The sequence below is a fragment of the Strongylocentrotus purpuratus genome, unplaced genomic scaffold (genome assembly GCF_000002235.5).
Source record: "Strongylocentrotus purpuratus isolate Spur 01 unplaced genomic scaffold, Spur_5.0 spur5_scaffold_18, whole genome shotgun sequence".
Taxonomy (NCBI): domain Eukaryota; kingdom Metazoa; phylum Echinodermata; class Echinoidea; order Camarodonta; family Strongylocentrotidae; genus Strongylocentrotus; species Strongylocentrotus purpuratus.
In genome coordinates this window covers 26,830,843-26,855,165 of record NW_022145603.1, presented here as the reverse complement: position 1 = coordinate 26,855,165, position 24,323 = coordinate 26,830,843, and the positions used below count along the sequence as shown (strand labels likewise).

At 39.6% G+C, this 24,323-nt stretch overlaps 1 protein-coding gene across 1 annotated transcript; it reads right to left on the bottom strand.

Moving 5' to 3' along the window:
- Positions 1-164: 164 nt before the first annotated feature.
- LOC579852 lies at positions 165-23,490 on the bottom strand. The gene is made up of 16 exons (XM_030989634.1): positions 23,268-23,490; positions 17,829-18,107; positions 17,237-17,442; positions 15,978-16,308; positions 14,270-14,467; positions 13,195-13,315; positions 12,338-12,603; positions 11,271-11,430; positions 9,613-10,271; positions 7,879-8,019; positions 5,397-5,600; positions 4,421-4,485; positions 4,071-4,209; positions 3,433-3,627; positions 2,727-2,817; positions 165-1,773 (listed from the first exon to the last, which is right to left on the bottom strand). The coding sequence occupies exons 2-16, from the start codon at positions 18,084-18,086 to the stop codon at positions 1,622-1,624; spliced, it is 3,186 nt and encodes a 1,061-aa protein (XP_030845494.1). The 5' UTR covers positions 18,087-18,107; positions 23,268-23,490; the 3' UTR covers positions 165-1,621.
- Between the last annotated feature and the right edge of the window lie 833 nt (positions 23,491-24,323).

Below are 24,323 nucleotides of genomic sequence, written 5' to 3'. Positions count from 1 at the left end.
GGAAATCTAAAGTAGACCTCTGACAAAACCCTCAAATAATATGACACTAGCTTAAAAAAGTCAAACAGGACTAAAAAAAATCCACTCCTTTAAAACACTTGTCATCACTATAAACATTTTCTCACAACATATTTTTAAGAACAAGAAGACAAATGAGCCAATAGTAATGGTTTATATCAAAGTGACATGAATACTTATTTAATAGACATCAAAATATCCTTTACTGTACAAAATGACGTTAGAAATATATCCCTGTTAAAATATCCAATAGAAAATGAGGTTGCCTAGGAAATGTTAGAGAAAGTGTCACCGCTCGTCATATAGTACAAAAATTAGAGGTGCATGTATATTGAATGTCATTTACAACCAAATTAATTTTTGGGTGTTTCATCAACATTTGTCCACCGACAACTGTCAGCACTGATTAAAAAGCTCTATAACGAGCTCTGACAAATTGTCAGTGGACTTTAAAATACTGGCTGTGAGTCAGGAATTTCAGCTCCCATTGTGTGTATGCCTTTTCTACATGCACATACATTGTATTTGAGTGGTAATATATCAAAAAGTGTGCTATAGAAACTCTTCTCATTATTATTATAATTAATGCTATCATCATCATTATCAATTAAATCCAGAATAATAAACAAGTGTGGATTAGAACTTAATTTTAATGTTATAAAAAGCTTTCAGTAAAACAAGTAAGTTTAACTGGTCCTACTTCTTTGCATTCTATTGCAGCCTATTTGAAATAACCTAATTACAATATGCTCAGAATGATGAGAGGACCTAAAGCCGTCGACCGTCTAGTTGCTTACTTACAAGCATTTATGCTTTCTTAGCAGTCAGGTAAAATAACCACCATCACCACCACCACCATATGCAGCGTTTTTTTATTTCAAGATGCAGAAAATTCAACCACATAACCCCTACACTTATTGCACTACTCTGGCTTTATGTAAAACAAAGAATGGAATACAATTGAATTTATTACCATAGAAGGCAATGCATGGATCTGTCCCCTATGTATATTTCAGACATGCCAACCCCTTATACTGCCCTTCCTCGACAAAACAGCATAACTGACATTTTAGTGCTTTAAAGATAGGAAGAAACATGCATTTCAATTTGCTATTAAAAGTGTTTTAACGTTTTTATTCAGTGTTGACTTATCAAAATAGGCCATTACAGGATGTTTTATTAAAACCCTGAATTTTGGTTTAACATGTGGAACTTGAAGTTCTGAGTCACCCACACTAAATAACTCAATTTTGAAAGAGATGTCAGTAATGCCGTTTTGTCATGGAAGGGCAGAATAGTCCTTGAGCGAATCTGCGATCAACAGGTAAATATCTTCTTGAGAGTCCTTGAACAAGTTCTCTGCTTGGCGATAAACAATTCACTGCTTCTGCACCTAGGTTGTGGAACAGTCTTCCTCAGTATCTTCGCTCTTATTACCTGCTATCCACTTTCAAAACCCATCTAAAGACATACCTATTCCACAATGCTTACAACTAGCCACTACCCCATACCTGCAAACATTTGAATATAAGAATTAGGAATTTCTAGCAGGGGTCTGCCTAACCCAGTCTTTCCCATTCCGTTGTTTGTAGTGGAATGGAAATTAGCAGTACACAATCTCAGAAGACATATTGTCGAGAAGACCTGCATCGTCTGAGTCATCGAGTAAGGCAAGTTCAGCTTTCACAATGTGCAGCAGATCTTCACGTATCAGGTTTTCATTGAATCGAGTGATGGCTTTGTCAAAGTCTGGATCTGGGGGGAGCAGATAAAACGGAAGTGAAGGAATGAAAGAAATTAGAAATAGAGAAATTTGACACAAACACAACAAATATGCTAAACTATTATTATATTGAGGTTTATTCAATTGTATTTCTACAGTGTAGAAATTATGGTTCATTCCTGCTGCAGCAAAAAAAAGGTATAAAAGGTAACATCATCAACTGATTTATTTCCCAGCACTTAAAGATATTATGTCCCTTATGCAGCCAACATCAAATCAAATTCTATAGAACTTTGCAGGAATTATGAATATGTCATGTATGTCCTATCTGTGAAATTTAAACATTAGCAGTGTCCTAGTATTCAAATTATGCAAGGAAACCCATTTACTTTCTAGACTTCACTGTCAGACACTATTGAGTGACTGACTGACATCTTTTTTTCTTTGGTAATATCATACATAAAATGAGCTGTAACTGGTACACGAGCATTTGTCTACATCAATAACCCACTACTTGCAATGGCCAAAATTAAACTGATTTAATCTATGTGCAGCATAAAACACATGACCATTCGATACAAGAGTCTGAAACCAGATTACCGTATTACTTACTGGCTCTATAGCTCCTAAGTCGATTTGACAACTAATAGTCATTATTTTCCCACTTGAAGACATTTTCAAGCCCCACCTTTTTTAGGGAAGTTCTAAATTAGCATTATCTTTCAAATGCCATTGGAATTTAACCTTTTCATTATTTTGACCTGCAAATGGGACATAGTACCTTTAAAGATGGTTTGAAAATCTAAGATTTGTTCTTTTAGAAGCATCTATCTTAAACATCACAGAATACATGTTAATCTGGTCTGTTTGGAATTGTAATACACCCATAGCTCAGCAATAATTATTGAAAATTATGATGATGATCAAAATGATGATGACAATTACAAGTTCAAAGCAAAATGCTATGTATTACAGGAGAACTTACTGAACAGGCTCAGCATTGGAATGAATCGCAAAACATCATGGCTGCCTCCTTGGTGAAGCTCCTTCATTCTCTCATACACCCTCTGGAAATTCTGAAATTAAGTGAGACACACACCGGCACAACAATAATTACCAATCCTTTATTTAAATAATGTTATTGTGGTACAAAAATTACAGGTACATGTATATTTAATGTCATTTATACCCAGTTTCAAGTTTCAATGCAAATTTTAATTTTTACTTGTAATATGAAAGTGAAAGGCTTGCCTTTTTTTGGTTACAGATTTGCTTTTACCTCTATCTACCTACTACTATGGTTATTTCTTTCCCATGGCATCTAGGTGTACTTCCATCAATAAACCAAAAACTTACTATACTGCATTATTATAATACAATTTTTATATTCCTTTCATTTTAAACAAAAATTTGCAGTATATTGTCAAAAAACATTTCCGTTGGTATTTCTGACATCAAGTTTTGCAATATCCATGAACAAAAATGTATAATCAAGTGAATTGCTCTTCAAAATTATTGTCCTTTTTACTGAATAACATCTATGACAAATGTAATAGATTCATTATGTGTGTAAGAGAAGAGAATTTGTTAATAGGGGAATTCCAAAACAAAACTATCAGGAATTCTCTTGTTAATGCCTATCTTGCTAGACTCATGACAAATTAAGACTTACCTCCCCAAACTCAACATACCTGTTCTATCTGAGGGTTAGGATGAAACCCAGCGCAGTTGATTAGAACTCGAGGTGCAGTCAGCACATCCGACCTTTGACCCCTGACTAGGGTCAGGAGGTCAAAGGCCTGTGACAAGATGTAGACGATGCATGCAGAGAACCTTGTGAGCAGACCAGGCACCCATATGTGGAGGGACCCACCTGCTTGGAGCTCCTGTCAAATTCAAGTAGAAAGGTTTGTAAAGAGAAGGGAATTTGTTAACAGTTGGAATATTTAGGATCTGCATGTGTACACGGATCCCCTGTTTAAAATTCAAATTTTCTGGGGGTCAAAAGTGAACATTTAGGAACAATGTCATCCCAGGAGCCAACATGTTTTGCAATACGTAGATTTAGGGTGAACGTCTGATTGAAATATACATTAAATAATTTTTTTCAAGTAGAGGGCAAATGGGAGGGGACCTCGCAAGATACCTCACACAGTTGCCAATTCATGTTTGATTGATCACGATTGATCGCCCCTTCAAATATCTACAATTTTCTTATTTTTAATTGGTTGTTGCTCAAACTTTCACAAATTTGTTTCTCCATTTTTCTCCTTTTATTAAAACCAACTTAATACCAGGGTAGACTTCCTCTTTAGACTGATAATCATACCTTGATAGCAAGCAGGCAAGCAGAAATGAAATCTTGCTTCGTCTCCAGTTCACCCGCAGTAGGTTCCGTCTCTCTGGCAATGCATGATGGGAGCAGCTTGAAGAAAAAAGACTTGAATCTTCTCTTTCCATCAGCCTCCCTATTGAATACGATAACATAAAATGGAAAATAAAAAATGTTTACAAGTAATATATAAATGTGCAGGATAATATTCAAACAAGAATAGAATACAGTTATAAAATCACAAAGTTTTTAAAAGTTGATCTATACATTTTAGCTGTAAACAAATATTTCTGTTAGGTGATTGGTACATTTTAAATGTCATATTTGAAGAAAAAAAGGTCTCTTACCTTTCAAGCAAGTGTTGGATATCCCCAAACATCTCTCCTCTGGGGTTATTATCTCTGCAGCTTTTCTGTGAACAAATTAGCATTAATAGAATTATTTTGACAAATCTAGAGCAAACATATGACATTTTCTTGTTAAATAGGAGGGCATTAAGGATGACTGTCATACCAATTACAGAATACAGAACATTGTTGAATATAAATTGATAATAATAGCTCACCTACTATAAGTATACTCTACTTGCTACTGTAATGGCGCTGTGATGAAAACAAATTCCTAACAGTGCTAATTTACAGACACACAGTAACAAAAATATTCAAAAGCCCCTGAAAACAAGTGCATCTTCAACAAAACTTTGAAGATATCAACAGATGAGGCTCTTCTTATGTCTAGTGGTAGGCTATTCCAAAGCTTTGGAGTGGCGCAACTGAAAGGGCAATCTCCAAGAGTTACTTTTATTTGTTTTTGTGTGAGGTAGCTTTAGAAGGAGTTTGTCCTCTGTACCCTGTAACTTATGCACATGTAGACGTGATTTAAAAGATAATAATATTTTTGAATCAGACATTGTACATTGAATGAGAAAATGTACAGACAACAAGTTTTCTTCAAATTACAATTTCTCTTAACAATGTCCAAAACAATGTCTAAAACATTATTCCTAGGTAAGTTGCCTCCAGTCAGTAGCTGAATATATGTACAAGTCATATTCTTTGTATGTTGGCTAAAGGCTTGATCAGATATGGCGCGGTAAACCACCACAAGAAAGCCGCCACGATTCATTTACATGTAAATGAATGGCAACTGCGTGAAACAAAGGACTTGCATGTATTCACTGAGCTCTGTGTTTAGTATAAGATATATACAGAAATTTGAAGCATATAAACTTCATAAAAACGATAAAAAACGCCATGGTTTTTTCTTGTCATATCTGAACGAGCCTTAAAAAGCAAATAGATAAATACATATTTAAACAATTACAATGACTGCGTTGTGGGTGGATGCCAGCTGATCGAGCAAGTCCAGTTCCTGTTTGTTCACTCCAGAGCAGCACCATGATTCCTCTTGACCTGAGCTTGGGACAGGTCGCTTGGAGAGGAGACCTTCAATGACTTCATATATTTGGGGTGAAAGGTCACATTGAGGATGACCTTTTACATTGTGTCCAGTAGACTGCTGAAGAACCTGTACATAAGAATCAGAACGAATATTTAAAAGGTAATCGGGAGTACAAGTACAGTCAACCTGTATATAAAGGCCACTCAAGGGAGAAAGTGGTCTTCATAGGCAGGTGGTCTTTATGTAAAGATTTCTGTAATACAATATACATGTATCTATAGCATTTCAAGTGTAACTAGATGGAATTCGACTGCGTGCAGTCGAAAATGATGCCTCCGTCATAGAGCAATTTTACAAACCGAAACGGAAGAAATTTTTCAAATTCAAGTTCAATTGTAATCCATTAACATGTTCTCAGAATATCGTGATTACAAGCAATTTCTCATATACATATATGACCCTTTGATCTTTGACCTCATGACCCTAAAATCTACTCAGTTCATTGGCTCTGCAAGATTTCCTGAGTTAAATAGTAATCCATCTGTCAGTTCTAATGAGAATATGTCCACAAGCTATTTTGGCATACATAATGAGCCCATGACCTTTGATCTTATGAACCATTCATTGGCTCTGCAAGATACATAAATGATCTAAGTTTGGCAGGAATCCATCAATCTGTTCTAATGATAATACGATCACAAGCTATTTTTGCATACATAATGAGCCGCATGACCTTGACCTTTACCTCATGACCCCAAAATCTAATCAGTTCATCAGCTCTGCAAGTAACATACATGACCTAAGTTTGGCAGGAATCCATCAATCGGTTCTTGAGATAAGGCGATCACGAGCTGTTTTGCATACACAATGTGCGCTGTGACCTTTGACCTCGTGACCCCAAAATCTAATCAGTTCATTGGCTTTGCAAGATACATACATGACCAAAGTTTGGCAGGAATCCATCAATCGGTTCTTCAGATAACGCGATCACAAGCTGTTTTTGCATACATAATGAGCCCTGTGACCTTTGACCTCGTGACCCCAAAATCTAATCAGTTCATCAGCTCTGCAAGATACATACATGACCAAAGTTTGGCAGGAATCCATCAATCGGTTCTTCAGATAACGCGATCACAAGCTGTTTTTGCATACATAATGAGCCCTGTGACCTTTGACCTCGTGACCCCAAAATCTAATCAGTTCATCAGCTCTGCAAGATACATACATGACCAAAGTTTGGCAGGAATCCATCAATCGGTTGTTCAGATAACGCGATCACAAGCTGTTTTTGCATACATAATGAGCCCTGTGACCTTTGACCTTTGACCTCGTGACCCAAAATGTAATCAGATTGTTTTCCTTATAGTGATACACACTATCACTAAGTTTAAAGTTTAAATCTCCAGTGGTTCTTGAGATATCATGATAACAATCTCAATGTATGGAATTTCATAAGTTGACCTCTGTGACCCTTGACCTTTGACATACGTGCTCCAAAATCTAATCAGATCGTCTTCCTATGGTGATACATACTATCCTTAAGTTTGAAGTTTAAATCTCGAATGGTTCTTGAGATATCGCGCTAACAAACTCAATACAAGGAATTTCATAAGTTGACCTCTGTGACCTGTGACCTTTGACCTACGTACTCCAAAATCTAATCAGATCGTCTTCCTATGGTGATAAATACTATTCCCGAGTCTTAAGTTTAAATCTTAAATGGTTCTTGAGATATTGTGATAACGGTCAAATGGGACGTACGGACGGACGGACGGACGTACGGACGGACAACCCGAAAACATGATGCCTCCGGCACCACCTTCGGTGGCGGAGGCATAACAAACAATGTGATCTTTATAAACAGGTGGTCACTAAAGCAGGTTTTACTGTATTGACAGATAATGAAAGGCAACCTAATTGGCAAAATGTATATGAGAATAAAAATGGTGAAGACAGATGGTGGAAAAGAACAAGGAAGGAATTGAGGGTGGTAGAGAGGGAAGGAAGAGAGGGAAAGGGAAAGAAAGAGGGCAAAAATCACAAAGGTGGGAGAAAGGAAAGAAGTGAAGGGAGAAAGGGAAGAAAAGAGAGAGAGAAAAGAGGAAGGAGGTAGAAGAGGAAGAGAAGGAGGAGGGGAGAGGGAGATGGAGGAAGAAGATACAAAGGAGAGAGATGCAAAATATAAGGGGAGGAGGGAAAGGAGTAGGAGGGAGGGAGGAACGGGGAGACATAGAAGGAAAAAGAGAGGGAGAGAGAAGGAGGAGACAACTTAAAGGATACACAAAAAGGAGCTAAAAATTATTTAACAAGATCTTCATGATTTCGGTATCAGTGAATATGATGGCTAGTGTGTTAAACACAAATAATGACAAAGTAAAGATAATTTAGCAGAGAATTGCCAAACCTGAGCGTTGGTCCGTACACTCCTCCACTTATCCAGTAACGGCATCTGACAGAACGGCGACATGAATACTGCCCTCACTGGGTGACCTGTCACTATTTTCCATGACCCTAGACTATCTAAATCATGTTTTCCTGGTGTAATCTGCAAAGTTTCAGAACAGGAATTTCATGACGTGTAGCTGTTAGGCAAATATTAGCAAAAAATTAAATAGCACATATTCATGTTGTCTTTCTTACCACACACACACAAAAAACACACACACACGTACATGTACACCCCCCCCCCACATACACTCACACAAAGAAAAAACTAGATGGAACTTCGAATGCGCGCAGTCGAAAAAGATGCCTCCGTCATAGAGCAAGTTTACAAACCAAAACAGAAGAAATTTTTCAAATTCAAGTTCAATTGTAATCCATTAACAGGTTCTCAGAATATGGTGATTACAAGCGATTTCTCATATACATATATGACCCTTTGACCTCATGACCCTAAAATCTACTCAGTTCATTGGCTCTGCAAGATGTCCTGAGTTAAATAGTTATCCATCTGTCAGTTCTAATGAGAATGCGTTCACAAGCTATTTTTGCATACATAATGAGCCCATGACATTTGACCTTTGACCTCATGACCCAAGAATCTACTCGGTTCATTGGCTCTGCAAAATACATACATGATCTAAGTTTGGCAGGAATCCATCAATCTGTTCTAATGATAATGCGATCACAAGCTATTTTTGCATACATAATGAGCCGCATGACCTTTGACCTTGACCTCATGACCCTCAAAATCTAATCAGTTCATCGGCTCTGCAAGTAACATACATGACCTAAGTTTGGCAGGAATCCATCAATCGGTTCTTGAGATAACGCGATCACGAGCTGTTTTTGCATACATAATGAGCCCTGTGACCTTTGACCTCATGACCCCAAAATCTAATCAGTTCATCGGCTCTGCAAGATACATACATGACCAAAGTTTGGCAGGAATCCATCAATCGGTTCTTCAGATAACGCGATCACAAGCTGTTTTTGCATACATAATGAGCCCTGTGACCTTTGACCTCGTGACCCCAAAATCTAATCAGTTCATCGGCTCTGCAAGATACATACATGACCAAAGTTTGGCAGGAATCCATCAATCGGTTCTTGAGATTAAAGCGATCACGAGCTGTTTTTGCATACATAATGAGCCATGTGACCTTTGACCTTTGACCTCGTGACCCCAAAATCTAATCAGTTCATCGGCTCTGCAAGTAACATACATGACCTAAGTTTGGCAGGAATCCATCAATCGGTTCTTGAGATAACGCGATCACGAGCTGTTTTTGCATACATAATGAGCTTGTGACCTTCGACCTTTGACCTCGTGACCCCAAAATCTAATCAGTTCATTGGCTCTGCAAGATACATACATAACAAAAGTTTGGCAGGAATCCATTGATCGGTTCTTCAGATAACGCGATCACGAGAACGGGACGTACGGACGGACGTACACTCGGACGGACGTACGGACTGACGGACGGACGGACAACCAGAAAACATAATGCCTCCGGCTACTTCGTAACGGAGGCATAAAAACTTGATCCTGAACTGCTTACAGGACAACTAAATCAATCCAAATAAATTTTCCACCATACTATACATACATTTAAATCTTCAACATGTAAAACACAGAATGGCTAACAAATGAAAGGGATGAAATCCTCTAAATGTTTCTGTATACTACACTTACCCATGGAATTTGTACAGTGAATATTTCAGATGACCTGCCCTCTGTAGTCTCATTTGTAGTTGACCTTTGACCCCCAACTGCACCATCCAGCACATGCTGTTTCTCACCACCAACATTTGGGTCTTCACTTAACTCCATCTTCGAATGAATACAGAGAGCACATACTGTTTTAGCAATTCGACTGTAGTCTGAATGACTGACCCTAACACTAGCATCTTCGGCAAGGTGTGACCAAGCACATTCTTGTAAGGAAGTAGTGCTTATAGTTGGAGTTGTTTCTGGAGAGCCTACATCCATTGCTGCAACGTCCCCCACGATCCCCGCTACACCAACACTTGCTTGCACCGATGACGTTTGCACTGGATTCAATGTCCTTTGTTCATGATCACAGACCTCCATTGCACTTTCATGCCTTCCAACATGGCCGCCATCCCCATGACAACGCACAGCAGAGCTTGGCTGGTCACAATGAATTGCTTGTATAGTTGGACCAGTGTTCTCTGGCCCTGGTCCTGATCCTAGTCCTAGACCATCTCCACCTCCTCCGAGTCTTGCATCGCCTGCATTGGTCTGGTGGGAGTCACCTCCTTCAAGTTCTGAAGAATCCAGTTGGTCGGAAACAGAGACTGAACTACGCATTTTCTTTGGACTGGACCCTCCTAATAAAAGAGAATAAAACAAAAGAAGCAATGTTTTCCAGACTTAATCAGCAAAACCCATTAAATGGAGGTGTTTGAAGTTTGGGATTGTTATTTTAATTACTACGATACATGTGTTGTAATTCATAGTTTCCCTACATTTCACAAGATTGAAGCAATTTTCAGAACACCAAAGATTTGTAAGTTGACAAAAATCAGTCACAGTACAGTGAGTTCAAGAAGGAGATTTTGAAATAAGAATTTGATGAAAATGACCAACTTTACTATTCAGAAGTGACAGATTGAGTGATAGACAAACTATAGACACATATTGGTGCCTTAAGGAATTAAAAAAAGAGATAAACCAAGGCAGATAATTCCCAAGTCACACCATGAAACTTGACTCCAAATATATATCACGAGAACAATACAGAAATTGAATAATCAGTTGATTGATTGATTATTTGAACTGATTTATTGATTAAAATAGCGGCCAGAGGGTGAAACAAATTAAATTTACAACCAACGAAATTTAAAAATACATCCGTATATAATACATTGAAAATTGGTTCAATAAAATACAGTAATAAGCACAGTAATATACAAAATATGAATGATATTGCACACAAAAAAAAATCAACAGGGAAATGATGGACAAGACGAAGCTTGAAATAAAAGAAGAGTAATAAAAATCATTTAAATCCCCACTGCATTGCTAATTAGCTACTTGCGCCCTCTTTATACCAAACAATGCCTAAGCGGTGACAGTTGGTCCCCCATGGTCCCCTTTTTCTTATGTTAATTCAGACTTGATTTGATGAGATAACCACCTGTCAGTGACCTTGCAGGGAGGTCTAACCCCTCCTGGCAGAACTAGTGCAATGGGGCTTTAAAGAAAAAACAATTTCAAATTTTATTTAGACAAGTATGAAAGTTAAAATAGTCAGGTGTTCACAGTTCAGATTCATTGGCAGTACATTTACATCAATCAGCTTTGGATGAAAGGTTTGGAGGACTTACTCTGACTATCTCCCCCTAGACCAGCCTTGTATCCTTGTTGCTGGAGGTCCCTAAGGATCGACTGGAGATGCTCCTTCCATGACCGATGCCCTACCTCCCCCCTATCATCAAGGCTGCCATGGAGACGGTGCCACATGTTCTTTTTAAACATCGAACAGGCCTGATCATGGCAGGGAGAAAATGAATATCAGAACAATATAATTTCAAGGCCGTAGGCACTTTACAGGTATAGACCCGTTTTGGAAACGCCCCCCTCTCAAAAAATGAAATGGAAGCTCTTATTACCAATCACGTAAAAGAATATGATTTGACTAATATGTGATGATACAAATTTTGCTGGGAAACCACCTACTAATTGATATATTTGGTAAATTATCGAATACACTTCAATATTGAACATTTGGGCATATATTTCTGTTTTTTGGCAAGTTTAGATTGAAGTAATATTGCCATCTAAACCTCTGAAGGCAATATTTAAACAGTATTGAATGGATATTTTGCAGCCAAAACCCTTGAACTGCAATTTTGCCACTTCCGGTCTATATCTTTAAGCTGCAAAATTTGAATATTTTCGAATTTTTAGATACAAACTAGCTTGTTCTTTCACTTCAAATTAAAAAAAAATTGTTACTCAGGGAATAATTTTCCTGGTATCGCATCGCAATTTGCTACGCATTTTTGCATGACTGCTATACAAAATATCTTTTGTGTAGCAGTTTTCTTCCATAATCAAAAAATTTGAGGAAAATTATTCCCTGTTACTTGTGAAGATAGATGCCGCGCGATGTTTGCTAGCAGAACAATGAAACAAAGTGACATAATTGGAAATTTGCCACACAAAAGAATGCTTGCGATACAAACTGTAGCTTTGATGGCAATGAAAGGGGGAAGTTAAAATTGACATTTATTTTTTATAAGCACACAACCCCAACAAACATTAGTTACACAAATATCCTTTGAATTTTAATGATATTCAAGTATGACCCCTATTACAGTGTATGTAGATCTTCTACTGGATCTAGCCTCACTAATACATGAATGCACATTTTAAATCGTTTTTTTTTTACCTTTGAGCCATAATTTGGCATGAGTTTCTGGTGTTTCCTTGCGACCCTCAGACGACATCTCTTGATGAACATCTCAACGCACTGCGCCCTCACCCTGTCGATGCGTTGCCGTGACGACGGGTCCATATTAGGGTAAAGCTGCAGATTCTCTTCGATGGCCGCCACCTGATAGTTGGTGAACTTCAGGCTGCATTTCTCCAGCTGGGTCACAAAGGACTCGGGAAGGTGGGCGGGGCTAAAGAGGGGTGTCTTTCCAACATCGGGTCCTGCAGCCGAGACAAGAGAATTGGGGCTAAAATGAATAATGATGGCATTTGATTTAAAATCATATCTTAGTCTTTTGGAGTATAGTGGCAAACTTCTAAGTAAATTCTCAAAATTTCTACTACAACTACTACTACTTCTACTACTACTACTACTACTACTACTACTACTACTACTACTATTATGACTGCATCCGACAAATACCTGTGAAGTATGGAGTAGCTCTCTTTGCTTTTCTGAGTGTAAACATCTGTTTTGTGGAGTATACAACAAAAAGTATTAAAAAACAGCAGGGCAGGCAGACAGGAAACAGATAGAAATGTATAACATGCCCTGGGACCGAGAAAGAGAGAGGGAAAAGAGGAGAGAGAGAAAGAGAGATAGAGAGAGAGAGAAAGAGAAAGAGGAGAAAGAGAGAGAGGGAGAAAGAGAGAGGGAGAAAGCGAAAGGGAGAAAGAGAGAGGGAGAAAGAAAGAGGGAGAAAGACAAAGAAAGAAGGAACTGGTATAGGAGAGAGAGATAGCAGAGAAAAAAAATGGGGGGGGGGGGGGGAGAAAAGGCTATGGTAACACAATATTTCTTGTGTTTCTTACCAAAGTGTTGTAGCAGTGTGTCCAGCTGTGGCTGCAAGTGATCTCTGCCGAGATATGATTTGCACATGACATACACCTCAGAATTACCTGCTTTACTACAGGCTGGCTTCAAAACGGTGACCTGAGAGAAAAAGATGGAGATTAACACAAAAAAAGAGAGACCGAAAGATGTAAATTAGATAAAAAGATGAAGTTGCAGTCTGTGCTCTTTAAAGCCCTTTTGCACTACTTATAGCTATTTGCACCCTGTATATAGCAAACAACGCCTAATCGGTGCCTGTTGGTCCCCCATCATCCTTTTTTTTTAATGTTAATTGAGAGCTGATTTGATGAGATAACCACCTGTCAGTGACCTTGCAGGGAGGTCTAATCCCCTCTGGCCAAACTAGTACAGGCGGGCTTTAATATTAGAGGTCTGTCTAGAGGTGTCATAGTCAAGGGGATAAATCAATGGACTATGAACCCTGTGGTACATGACTTGCATCTTTGTCATGGCAGGAAACTTCTTTGGCAAGACATTGATCAAAATGTGCGACTCTCAACCCCGGTGAGGTAAATATGTAATAATAATAATAATAATAGCTCGTTCTTATATAGCGCTTTTCAGGACCGGAGGCCCTCACAAAGCGCTTTACAGATAAGTATATTATTACCCCAGTCATTGGATTCAGGCTTACCCGCACACAATGTATGCACATTCTCCACTCCCTGGGGAGCATTCCAGCCAGGCGTCATTTTTACATGCGCACACTTGCTAATCTAACCACATTAGCTTTCGCATCCTACCGGGTACCCATTTAACACCTGGGTGGAGAGTGGTACCTGGTAGGAAGAAATTTCTTTCAGGTTTCCATACCTTTTTAGGGTAGCTCAGCTATTAAAAGCTGATATGGTAATATGATACCTTGTGAAGCGCAGGAGATAATACCTTTGTTTAATAGGATGACTCATTATCATCATTCACAATGAAACCCTGAGAAATCAACATGTATGGTTATGAAAACAATTATTGATCGAACACAAGGAGATATTTTACAAAATGATACATAAATGCATAACAGGTACATGTCGATACCTCTTTGAAAGCGATATTGAGTAGGTTCATAAGGCACGCTGTATTGGCATTGTACATGGTGAACATCTTGACGAGGAAAGCGCCCTCTGGTGCCAAGAGTTTGAGAGCTGTAAGGGACTGGCAGAAGACAAGCGGAAAGACTCGGTGCTCCTGGTGTTCAGGATCATCCTGACAGTTTACACTGCCATCGGCCGTCACCTAAGAGGGAGACAAACGAAAAAGAGGAATTGAATTAAATACATAGATTGAAGTTGGCCTTAGTTGCATTTACTCCAAATTTATTTCATCAAAGACATGGATATAGGGTTGGGTAAAGGGTTATGATCGAGTTTCCAGAGTTTAAGTGTGTGTGTATGTAATTTGGTTTTTACAGACATGTATCAATCAGATATTGTTACTTATGTCTTTGGAGCGACCTTTAATGTCATCATCCATAAGACTCAGTTTCAAACTGGGATCCACCTGAGCCACTTATAGGCAAAGAGAAAGAGCTGACCAAGTGAACGTACCGCTAGACCAACTCGCATCCCCTAGGTTAAGGGCTAGATTTAGGTTTAACGTTAGGTCCAATTTAAGAACGGGTTAGTGTACTATACTACCTTCAGAGTACCTGTCGCCGGTACTATTCTGGCACCATCTAATTCACAATTACACAAACCTCCCAGAGATCAGAGAGCAAGTAGTTTGGCTCAAAAGATGTAATTTGAAGAAACATCCCTCCTGCGGGTCAACATAAGACCTGTCTGCCATAAAGTTGGTTTTTCAAGGGGTTATCTTGTCATCTTGAAAGGACCGAGTTTGAACAGGCTTAGAAACTTTGATTATTTGCACAGCAGCCTCTAAGTGTCTATAAACAGAATCTAACTGAGCATCTCCTTGAACTTTCAATTGTTCCTGGAGACCCTGTAATTTCGACTCCACATTTGCCTTTGTGTTCTATGTTGAAGTATGCCTATTATGCGAAGTCAAGTCTTGTACGATTTCCTCTCATTGTCAGACTGAACATCCCTATCCTGCCTTTTGCTTAACGCCCTAACCACAAGGTGCACATGTTTCACTAACCGCCTCATCTACACTCATGCACACATACCTGACATTCCTTGCATGATAGAGGACATGCAGCTGAACGAGTCTCACTCTCTTCTTGTCTATCCACGACATATGAACGGTTCCTATCAGAAGAAACCCCTCCCACCTCTTTGCGTGAAGCTCTTTCACATCATCGCAGCTGAGTTTTCTACTGAACCAATGCCTGCTATCAGTGTCATTGATGCGTCTAGTTTTTTAAACCTTTTTTGCAGTTTCACAAGTCTATCAAAAGTCTTGTTTTTCACATATTGCATGAGAAGAGTCGAACATTTGTCCACCCTACGATTAGCAAAGCCTTTCATGTAGATGTACTTCGGTACTTTGTGAAATGCCTCTACATTGTGTTAATCCGAGAACCCTTTCTATAGCACACCGCCTATTGTTGCTTTCTCTCTGCATAGTCTCTGAAATACGCCCCAAACCGACTAGTAGCATCATCCAAATTCAGGTAATTTGTTACCTGCTCTAACAATTCACTATAGAGAACATTGATGGAGAAGCTCACCATAAACAGAGTTTAAATGAGAGATACACCCCTAAAGAACAATTCTCACAAATTCCTTGATCCGAGTAGTACTGTGATCTGCATAAGAAAAAGTGGTATTAATTAGATACTTACAAGATGAACGGTTCCATTCATCTCCTGCTGAATTAGTCTTTCCAGTCCAGCCAAATTGGCTGCACTCATCACATCGCCCGTGTTGTCATCTCCAAAATACCAGCAATCAGGAGTCTGGAGAATGAGTCTATCGTCCACTATGGTGCAATCGGCTGTGTTGGTCTCACAGTGCGGGTTTAGACTTGTTCCCAGCCACTTCCACTGAATAATCTCCTTGTCCTTGTGAGTTTTGATGTAGTGGTTGAGGCTAGAGATGAAAGCTCCTGGTGCCTCACATATATGAAGGGAGTGAAGAGTACCAGAGTTCAAGGCTGAATCCGGGATAAGATGTCTACAAAGCAGAATAGCAAAAAACAAAAAAAGGAAAAGATTGACAATCTTATAAATTGGTGAAGGTTTTTGGCTCTCATAGGAGGGTTCCTGTATTCAAAACTTGCTTGGACAAGGTATTTTATGTTGATTTGTCCCTCTCGACCCGGGGGTATTAAGTGGGAACCTGCCAATTATGTAACAATGCTGGTGTGAAACTGATTGCAAATTTTACAGAAAAAGCAGTGTCATTACTGAATCTATCCTGGGTATTGAAATAGGACCAAATTCAACCAGTCCACCTTTCATTCTTGAGTTTTGAAAAACAAAAACAAACATTAAATTTACGAGGGCAATTAATAATTTAGTTGTTGATTATACCTAAAAATATGATATCGTTTCTTAAACTCTCATATGACAAGAAAAAGTATGCTTGGTAGTCTTTTAAAGCCTATCTGCACGAGTTTGGCCAGGAGGAATTAGACCTCCCTGTGTGGTCACTGGCAGGTTGTTATCTCATCAAATCAGCTCTCAATTAACATAAGAAATAGGGGACCATGGGGGATTAATGGATACTGCTTAGGCATTGTTGGCTATATAGAGGGTGCAAGTAGCTAAAAGTAGTGCAGTCCCATTTTAAGAAGTGAATTGGTTTAAATACCTAGTAGCCAGTATCTCAAGAAACTTGCTCCATCATGCCTATGAGTACCAAGCTCAATATAAAACTGATTCTTAATTAAGCTCCACTATTTTTCTGTTGTTAATAATAATAATAATAATAGTTTGTCCTTATATAGCGCATTTCAGGACCGCAGGCCCTCTCAATGGGCTTTACAGATATATATTGTGCATTTCGCTTTGATTGGCAAAAGCTTACTGACAAATGGATATAATGAGCTAGATAGAGTGTGATTTAATAGTAGTCTTTTTAGAAGTGAATTGGTTCATACCTAGTAGCCAGTATCTCATGGAACTTGCTCCATGCCTGGGTACCAAGCTCAATATGAAATCGTTTCTTCAGCTCCGTGATCACGAGACCACCTCGGTGTGTGGATCCAGTATGGGTATGCCACTCCAGGATCTCCTTATCGCTAAGGCGTTCCTGGGTCAACCTCAACTTTGACCTCAGGTCGCTCAAACCTTCATTCCAGTCATCCTGGGTTTAAAAACAAAAAGAGCGTCATCGATTTTGATTCTCTTGAGGACAACAATTTTGTATTTTGTATTATTCAAATCTTTTAAAAAGAGCAAACAATGACAAAATGAAAGACAAAGAACAGACTTTATGATGATCTAATATAAATTAAATCTCATAATTCTTGTTATCAAGGAAATTGATTTCTTATTGACAAGTAAAATCGTTCCCCTCGTAAGAAAATCAACATTGTTTGTCATAATCAGGCCAATTAATCTTAACAGCTCTGTACAAATGTTTGAGGGGTATAACTCTGAGTCAAACTCTGCAAACAATTTAATAGTAGCCCTTTGTTTTTCTACTTCGTTAAAAAAGAATCTGCCTGGGAAACAAGGAATCAATTTTACCGGCGATGCAGATTCCGGGGAAAAGAATAAATTCTCTTTATTTGGCAGTGTCCATGGGGGTTCCGTCTTTTGAAAAGTGAATGCTTTGCTGAAGAGTGCATCGACCTCACTCTGCTCTGGGTTTGTTTTCTGATTACCCCTTCCACGACCTCTGTTGTTATGACGATAACCCTGGCCACGCCTGTTGTGATGGTGCTCTGGATGTTGCTGATGACTTCTTTCTCCTAACTGAAGTGGGTTGTGCTCGTTGCTAGACATCTTATATTAGAACATCAGATTCTGTTCAGAATTGAAAGACTATGTTTTAAAGCAGGCTTGGACAACATATTGAAAAATATAACAGCGCTTTCGTTAAATAGGAAACCATTAAATGATACGCAAATTAGCAGTTCATTGCGTCGCACGCATTACAAGAATATCGATCAACATGATTAATGATCTACAATAACAAAAATACAATTAATTGCAGAGAAATTCAAGTGAGGTACCATGTCACGAATCAAACTCCATGACAGTCTTATCTATCCACAACCAAGCAATAAGTTTAAAATAAATTTTCATTTTTCATAGACGAACTTAAAGCCCCACTGTACTATAGCTACTTATACCCTATATAGCAAACAATGCCTAATCGGTGCCTGTCGGCCCCCATTATGATCCTCTTTTTCTTTTGTTAATTGAGAGCTGATTTGATTCTAGGATAACCACCTGTCAATGACCTTGCAGGGAGGTCTAATCCCCACTGGCGAAACTAATCTAGTACAGATTAGGCTTGGGCGGTTCCCTTGTTGATGAGAACCGACTCCGGTTCCCACTCTCGGCCTCGGTTCCAAGTGGAATCGACTCCCGCTGGCTGCCATATACAGTACATGCTGTAAAGGCCACACACACACACACACACACCAGGGAGGTGTTTACACACTGTATGTTATGTACTGTGCATGTCGGCTCCACTCAGCAGTGGCACCGATAGCAACAGATGATTTTCTGAGATATTTTTTTGGAAAACTTTACTTTTAAAAATGAGTATCAAAAGTATGAATGTATGTGTGACTTGTGTGTGTAAATTGATGTTTTGTTTATATCTGTTTCGTCTCATGATATCTCTACAATTACATGCAAACAATATATAAAGAAGATCAAAGTGCAGACCTTCATAAACAGTTATGAAATGATTTATTTTACTACTTTCGATCAAATCGAGAAAAAAACATTACCACTGCTAATAAAGTAATTAATTATTTAATAACTCATGGCAACTTGGCAACAATGTAAACAAACAAAAACATGTTAGGTCTAATTTAAATTCTAAACTTCAACATAGAATGATGGAATAATCAACTCGTACTTACACTGCTAAAATGTAAGAAATGCAGAACAATTATTTCCAATATTACGGTAAACAATCCATTATGTAAAACTAAAGATTCTGATTCCCTGCCTAAAATAAATGGAATGTATCCGAAACATGCCTGGTCCGCTGGCTCTCCTCCCAGGGACCAACCTTTATCTGAGAGCTAAGTGTAAATAACTCATGCTCACATGGCCGCCCGCCCGCCCAATGCCACCCAAAAACTTTAATGACCCCAGCCCCAGCTCGTGGCACTCCATTCCCATGGTTACTACTAACCACGTGCTTTCTAAACAACAGATAACAGCGCTAGATCTTAGTTTCAGAATAACTAGTCTGCATTTTCAGCCACTATTAGAGATTGCGCTAATGCCACAGCGAGAGGGGACACTTGACTTGCCTGAATTATTCTTATTTGTTTAAATACCCCCAAAAAGAACACAAGACAAAGAGATGTAGATCTGCAAAACTTATTCTTGAGACGAAAATAATAACAGAAGGGGATGCTAGAGGGGGAGAGAAAGGGAGAAGGGGGAGATGTTGACCTGCCACATTTATTCTTGTAAGGAAAACAAAATAACTGAAGGAAACAAGATAAAGGGGGAGGGGGAATGTACATGTAAATTGTAGACCTGTCAAACTTATTTTTAAGAAGAATAAAACTTGATGAGGAGAATTCAAGGGAGAGAAAGGAGGAGGAAATTGTGAGTTGTGTGATTTAGTTTATTTGAGGAAGAAAACTAAACGTCTGATGTCTAGGGGAAGGGGAGACTAGGGATAGAGAGAGAGAGAGAGAGAGAGCAAACACAAAGTCACATAAATCAGTGTGCGCACGAGAGAAAACATGAATCAACTCCTTGATCACACGCTCCAAGAGGAGAGAAAATGGGGCCATTGTTCCAAGACTCTTGCGCAATTCACCAAAGGTCAAACGTTCAGCTGGGGGGGGGGGGGGGGGGGGGGGGGCAGTTACAGACAACATGCAGCAGTGATGCACAGTACTACGAAGGAGGTACACACACAAATGTGTGTATCAAAACAGCATGCTGCTAGTGCGCCCATCGCTCGCATGCATTCTGCTTTGACAGAGCTGATTTTGTTCATTCTCTGTGCTGTGGAATCGACACCAGTTCGTTCGGGCAATGTTCCTTCGTTCACTTTTGCAAAGTATCTCTTTGAATTTTGGTGCTGTGGAGTCGACTCCAGCGCTAAAGACTCGGTTCTTTTCTTGGAACCGAGTCTCCTTTTCTCGGAACCGACGTGCTCGAGTAATCGACTCTCTAGAGATTGGAGTCGACTCCTCGGTTCTGGATTTCAGAATCGGTTAGAGTCGGGTACTCGGCTCTCGCTCCCAAGCCTAGTACAGATGGGCTTTGAATTAAACTTTAAGTTGAAATTGAGATTAGTTGAGACTTGAGTCTTGAGATTACTCATCATGATCATAATACGACAGGTTTGGAGTCGCGACAGATGGTTTTGTGAAACAGTTTGTCACTGAGCGGACAGGTCAAACAGCAGCGTTGAAAATGAAATGTTGTTGATTTTGTAGTTGTACTTATGATGGTTTCATGAACGATAATAATTGATTTCTTAACTGAAATTTTAAAAGGAACATGTTGATTGTTATAATAGTTTTAGTAAAATTTAAAGAAATAAATAACACCCATTCAATATCATCACATTCATGGCAGTTACTTCACATCTATTTCTCCCAGGCATTGGTAATAATTATACAAATCATTGCATTGATTTATATGTTTTCCAGAGCCACAGCCACAGCCAGGCGCGGATCCAGGGGGGGGGGGCGAGCGGGCCTTGGCCCCCCCCCCCCCCCCCCCCCCCGCAAAAAAAAAAAAAAAAAAAAAAAAAGAGAGAAGAAGGAAAAGAAGGGAGAAAGGGAAAAAGGAGAAAAAGGGAAAGAAAGGAGAGGAAGAAGAAAAGTAAAGGGGGAAGAAGGAGATCGGGGGGGGGGGGGGGGGGGCCGAAAGGGCATTGCCTCCCAGGCTGTTAACCCCCCCCCCCCCCCAATCAAAAAAAAATAAGAGAGAAGGAAGGAAAGAGAAAGAAAAACAAGGAAAAGAGGAGATACTGGCGTACTGATAGAGGGGGGGGGGGGGGGGGGCTTGGGGGAAATCAAATTCAAACGTGGTTGATTTCTGATTCCACAACGGTGTATTACAAATAATGCTGAAATGACATAATTTCCGAAATTTTTCCTCACTTTTTAGTAAATTATACGTTTGTATGTGTTTGTTGGAAAATAAAAAAATTCCTAAATTTACAACCAGGCAAAAAATATGATTCTTGAGATTCCTACATTTCAGGGCCCGAGGTACGGCGGGGATCGAGAGCTTCGAGGCATCAAAATATGCTTATCTGACCGTGATTAAATGCCTAAAACCCCTAAGCTTCAGGGGGGTTTGCCCCCTGGATTCCATCTAGGGCCCTACGGCGGGCCCTTAGATGATCATCTGACGGTAATTTAATGCCTAAAACCCCTGATTTTTTGGGCTCCGCCCCCTGGACCCCACGCCAAATAGTGACTTGCCAGTGTCACAAAATAATAAGGTATACACAAAAATATCATTAAACGCCTAAAACCCCTGAGCTTCCGGGGCTGGCTCCGCCGCCTCGACCCCACCTCTTTGAAATTCAGACAAGGATTAAAGAGTATAGAGAACGGTACAACGCATTGTTTTCTTTCTCTAATAATAAAACGTCAAAGCCTCGCGCAGGAGGGGAGGAGGGGGGGGGGGGGACTGAATTGAGACGAGGATTCAGAGGCGAGAACGGTAATACGAATCTTTAATTATTTGATGAAACGTAAAAGCTTATGCACTTCGCGCGGGATGGAGGGGGAACTAAATTCCGATGAGGATTATTTTTGAGAACAGTACAATGAATCGTCTTCTTCTCTAATGATTAAATGAAACGTAAAAGCTTCCGCGCTCCGCACGGGAGGGGGGGGGAACTGAATTCAGACGAGGATTAAGAGTCGAGAACTGTACAACAAATCGTCTTCTTTCTCTAATGATTTAATGAAACGTAGAAGCTTCCGTGCTTCGCGCAGGAGGGGGAGGGGAGGAACTGAATTTATACAAGGATTAAGAGTCGAGAACTGTACAACGAATCGTCTTCTTCTCTAATGATTAAATGAAGATTAAAAGCTTCCGCGCTTCGCCTTCGTACAACGAATCGTCTTCTTCTCTAATGATTAAATGAAGATTAAAAGCTTCCGCGCTTCGCGCAGGAGGGGGGGGGGAACTGAAATCAGACGAGGATAAAGGGTCGAGAACGGTACAACGAATCGTCTTCTTTCTAATCTTTCTAAAATAGTTTAATAAAACGTCAACGCTTCCGCGCTTCGCGCAGGAGGGGAGGGGGGGAGCTGAATTTAGACAAGGATTAAGAGTCGAGAACTGTACAACGAATCGTCTTCTTTCTCTAATAATTTAATAAATCGTAAAATTTTCCGCGCTTCGCGCGGGAGGGAAAAACTAAATTCAAACGAGAATTATTTTCGAGAACGGTACAACGAATCGTCTTCTTCCTTTAATAGTTTAATAAAACGTCAAAGCTTCCGCGCTTCGCGCAGGAGGGGGAGGGGGAGCTGAATTTAGACAAGGATTAAGAGTCGAGAACTTTACAACGAATCGTCTTTTTCTCTAATAATTTAATAAATCGTAAAATGTTCCGCGCTTCGCGCGGGAGGAGAAAAACTAAATTCAGATGAGAATTATTTTTGAGAACGGTACAACGAATCATCTTCTTTCTCTAATAATATAATGAAACGTCAAAGCCTGGGAGGGGGAAACTCGCCCCCCCCCCCCCCCCCCGCAATACGTCACTGTTGGTCACCATAACGTACCAATATTTGGCTCTCATAATTTCAAATTTGGGCCCCCCCCCCCCTAAGAAATCCTGGATCCGCACCTGGCCACAGCCACAGGATATCGTTTGGACTTGAGTTTGATCATATCGTGTTGATCATCGTAATTGCAATGCCAAATGCACTGGCGCTGGCAATGCAGCACAGCTGCATGCACTGCACTTGTCTTGTAATATGCCATGCGAGATCAGATCCTCACCTATAATTTAGTATACAACACGGCACCTTGACTTTGCATCCTTTTCCATCAACTAGAGAGTTTGAGTTCAATTTCAGCAGTATCAAGTTCGGCAGGCCCTCAGCTTATCTCATCCCTCCGAGTACGAGTTATGTCGAGGCTAGTAACTTCTTGGTCGAGGATAGGAAGGGGATTTCCCTCCATGCACGCAAATCTAGACGACGCATGCAGTAGATTTGTTTTAACGCAGAGGGCTCACTAGCAGTATTGCATTATTGTGTGCATGTGAGCTGGGGCCGGTGTAGGTCATCGTTCCCAAATTGTAAAACCATTGAGACGAATATACTCGTATCGTGCTCATGAAAGTTATGTAATTAGTATTCATTTATGTACCGACAATACATTTATCTGATACACAGGTTCTTCTCAAGAGGGCAAACAAAAGGTATTCATGAAGCACCTCCATCACTTCGACAGTGATTATTCTAAAATGCACAAGTGCATGGGACGTATCCATAGTGTAAAAGATCTGTGGCTTATTGATGACCAACAAAGCGTCCGACGTGTCTAACTGGTGACACACATATTATAGGCAAGTCATAAAACACAGTCATTTCTGCATAAATTTGTTATACGTTTATGATTTCTGGGACTGAAATTGATAATCTGTTTGAGCTTATTAATTTCTTCCCCACCCCACGTCGACTTAATTTCGAACCCGGGTGAACGAGTAGAAATCCCACACTGTATTTCCACCCCAACCACTCTGAACATGAGATGACAAAGAAATTATTCTACAGGGGCATATATAAGCGTAACAATCCATTAGCAAAGGTTAACAAATTACCGATGTTACATGCAATATCACGGAATAATACATGCATTAGGATCGAGGATTCGTCTCTCTACAGCGACAAGTTAAGCCCCATTGGTGAAAATCTTTGCCTGCATGGGCAGTATACAGGCAATATTTAATTATTTTGTTTTCTTCGTAGGCACTATTCCATGAATGCTTGAATGTATAAAGAAAAAGAATAGATACAAAAATGGGCGAGGATTCGTTGGTTAATCATTTTG

Bases quoted from the DNA above. Each gene is read 5' to 3' on its own strand.
- LOC579852 (XM_030989634.1), bottom strand. From the start codon at position 18,086: ATGTCTAGCAACGAGCACAACCCACTTCAGTTAGGAGAAAGAAGTCAT. The intron at 5,601-7,878 runs GTTTGGCAATTC...TCTTATGTACAG, and splicing joins GTGTACGGACCAACGCTCAG to GTTCTTCAGCAGTCTACTGG. The intron at 1,774-2,726 runs GTAAGTTCTCCT...TGCTCCCCCCAG, and splicing joins TCCAATGCTGAGCCTGTTCA to ATCCAGACTTTGACAAAGCC.